We start from the raw sequence: 3,457 nt of genomic DNA, 5'->3' as shown, positions 1-3,457 counted from the left end.
CAACGCAGGAGGAGCCTATTTTGAAACCTTTTAATGTCTTGTATCGATCTGATCCATTTTTTTAAATCGACTCACTGACATTACTTTTCAGACAAACCCTGTATACGTAATTCTTGACATACACTAAAATTCACTTAAAAGCTTCGCGTTGCACAGAGAGTGAAAGTTAGTTGTTTATAAATAAGATATCGCATAATCTGATATGATTGGTTAATCCCTTATCTTAAAATGGCATGTTTGCGTCCTCCCTATCTTTACTCTGATATTTTGTGCTAAGACAGCCTTTAACCAAACAGTAGCGGTCCATTTTCCTTAATTAAACGCGAATCTATTTCGTTGTGAATTCAAATTAGTACTCCAGAGAATACGAAATTGTGTTCGTAGTCCTCAATGGTGCTGATATCCTAGCAACGCGTATGGTTTTGTGACCAGCAGCCTATACTTTTATTGTGAAAGGGATCAATGACTCTAGTTCATTTTTGCAAATGAATAATTTCAATTTTAGCATATGTAATATACAAAATGTTGTGCAATTCTACTCATAAGTTATAAGAATAAGTTTCATTTGTACTTAGAAAATTTTATTCAGCATGATTGAACCACTTTTACAACAGAATGTTGCGAATTCGTAACTTGTTCGACTTTATAAATCTGACTGCAATATTTTTAGGAAAATACAAGATAGTACAATTACTCTTATTCTAGATGCATTATAAACTATAATGATAACTAGAAAAACGTAAATGGTCCAGCCTTTCATAGAACTTTTATACATCTCTGAGGTACGTGTAAAACCAATTATAAAGAGAATCATATAGATTGTACATGTTTTGTTTTTGTCAAATAATATTTGGCAATAAATAATAACTTATGGCATCTTTAAGTTACATAATTACTATTCTACCGTGTCATACGCAAAGAAAAATATATTCGATACAAAATATAGAGATGTTTTATGTTACATTTTGTTAACACGCTATGTTAGGTCTTTAAACGGAAAATCGCTCAATCACGCAACACGCTTATGTCATCGCCATTAAAAAGTAAATCAGCTCGTGAGGGATAAACGTGTTTCATGTTTCCATCCATATCCACCACTTTGACCTGTTCTATAAGTAATTCGTAATAGTCGCCTTTATCAGCCTCTGCAGCACACCCCAATCCCAAGGTTACAAGTTCTTTCAAGAACAAGTCCAGTACATTTCTATATAACAGTTAAAAGTAATGTGACTGATGATAAATTAATGTTATATCTACATAATTCTTTCTGATACAGTTTTGTCATTACATTTAATATTCAAAGAACGACAGTCTCTAAATTTTAATAACTTCAAAAACTTTTAGATTTTCTTGTATTGTAAGACATCTACCACAATTAATAAACAAACATGACTTTTGAAACTTTAGCAAAATTCAAACAAATAAAAATAAAATAAAACTAGTCCATAAATTATATTTTGAAAGCTATCAATGTATGCTCGAAAAAGGATAACAGAAATTTTGAGAAATTTTATTTCACCATTGTATTATCCAAAATTTTCATTGTAATATTTCTCACCTGCACACTTGTTGAGAAGATGCACTTGTTACTTCTATGAAAATTGTTGATGTAGATGGGGATGCTTTCGTTATATCACTATTTGTAATTGGTGGAAGCGATATTGTTTGATCAGAGCTGTCCAATACACAAGGATATTTCCGTTTGCCTTCTAACAGATACAAATATCTATGTATGCCAGAATAAACGTTGCGCTTTTTTTCTCTACGTAACTTGTCCGCTTCAGCTTGCAATTGTTGGAAAAGTTCTGCACCAGTGTAAGATTTGTTACGCATTAAAGGTTTAATTTCTATTTCATTTGGTAACTTTGCAGTGTACGTAATATCACCTGTTAAGAGTATTGAAAAATGTGTTAACTTGAAATTTTTTAATTTTTGTCATGTATAAAATGTTGTGAATTGGTACCAGGCACTATCAAGTTGAAATCGTGTGTAGCTAAAGTAGCAGCGTTTCTTTTATCACAAATTCCTTCATGCAGTTTGGTTTGAAGTTGAATAAATTTTCTAAAACTATCCTCTGTAAATTTAAGATTTTTAATAATGCATCCAAGGATATGAGGTCTGACATCTTTGACTTCTGGTGTAATCTTTATTGAAGGAGTGATCTCTGAGACTTTTGTGATTCTCAAAGTATGAGTGCATTTTTCTATAGGAGGAATTACAGTTTTACTCTCAGATGACTTGCGACCTTTTTTGGATTTTTTGGATTTATCAATGACATGAGATGGAGTTTCGCTTGCTCTAGGACAATTCTGCCTGACGTAATCCAAAACCTGTTTAGTTCGACATTGATCTACTAGTTTAAAAAGTCTTTTATCAGATAGGATATTACCCTTTAAGTTAACTTCTTTCAGTTTGCAATCCGCCAGTTCCCCTGGAACTTCTGAAATTTCAAAGAATATTTACTTGAATTCCCAATATCTTAAAATCATGTATGAGTACATGTATGCTTATATTACCTGTTATCATATTATCCGCCAAATCTAACATTTTCAAAGATGGCAAAATATTAATTGTATTTGGTATTTGCTTAATTTGATTTCCATTAATCTTAATTTCAGCAAGATTTGATAATTCAGCATAACAGACATCAGGGAAAGTGTCAAAATTATTATTAGATAAATCCAAGGAGGTCAGTTTTATGTTGTGGATCTGTGATGGCAATTCTGTTAGAAGATTCGATCCAAAATTGATTGTTGTTAATTGTGGAAGATCTCCCAATTCTTCAGGAACATTCTCCAACATATTTCTTGAACAATCGAGTAACTTCAATTTTGTCAGATTCTTTATTGCAGATGGTATTTTAGTAATTTTATTTGAGTGCAACACCAATGTTGTTAAATTCGTCAAATTTCCAATTTCGTCTGGAATCTCTTTTAGACAAGTCTGATGGATATTTAAATAATTTAAACCTTGTAAGCCAAAGATACATTTGTCCAAGCCTGAGTTGGTTATCTTTTGAGAAATATCTTCTCCAGAAAGGATCAGTTCATGCCGCTTATCCTTTACGACCTGATTTACTTCGGGCCAAGCAGAATCCATCGTTGTCATCGTCCAACAAAGTCGAACAGTTATGAAGTAATTGCTTTCCGTTGTCTGCAGCAGATTCACTACGGAATTATTGAGATTTAAAACGTGCTTCAACAAGTTTCAAATTAGTCAACTGACATAGTACATTTACACAGCATGTCTTACATCGGTTTTATAACTGCCGATATTAAGCGCTGTATAAACGCCATCTTATGTTGGTAACCGATGTAAAACTGTTTTTATATCATGGACGTAAGAATATATAGATGGAGCCTGAGCCAGAGGGGCAGAGCCGAAGTAAGTAAGGGGGTGACACGTGGGAATCAGAGATGAGTTGGGAGATTGCTCACGGGCAGGGTCGCGCGATCGC

At 33.2% G+C, this 3,457-nt stretch overlaps 1 protein-coding gene across 2 annotated transcripts; it reads right to left on the bottom strand.

The window, feature by feature from the left end:
* Nucleotides 1-559: 559 nt before the first annotated feature.
* LOC105696108 (leucine-rich repeat-containing protein 47) lies at nt 560-3,450 on the bottom strand. Of its 2 annotated transcripts, XM_012418296.2 has the most exons (5): nt 3,253-3,450; nt 2,517-3,167; nt 1,964-2,440; nt 1,559-1,886; nt 1,006-1,204 (listed from the first exon to the last, which is right to left on the bottom strand). In XM_012418296.2, exons 2-5 carry the CDS (start codon nt 3,106-3,108, stop codon nt 1,006-1,008), a joined length of 1,596 nt encoding a protein of 531 aa, XP_012273719.1. In that variant the 5' UTR covers nt 3,109-3,167; nt 3,253-3,450. The 2 variants fall into 2 exon arrangements, with proteins under 2 accessions (XP_012273720.1, XP_012273719.1); XM_012418297.2 differs by lacking the exon at nt 3,253-3,450 and having other exon boundaries at nt 560-1,204; nt 2,517-3,243.
* Nucleotides 3,451-3,457: the final 7 nt, after the last annotated feature.

Source organism: Orussus abietinus, unplaced genomic scaffold (assembly GCF_000612105.2).
Source record: "Orussus abietinus isolate OABI.00-Male unplaced genomic scaffold, Oabi_2.0 scaffold1468, whole genome shotgun sequence".
In the NCBI taxonomy this organism is placed as follows: Eukaryota; Metazoa; Arthropoda; class Insecta; order Hymenoptera; family Orussidae; genus Orussus; species Orussus abietinus.
The sequence above is the reverse complement of the archived record's forward strand: the minus strand, read 5'-3'. Positions and strand labels throughout refer to the sequence as shown.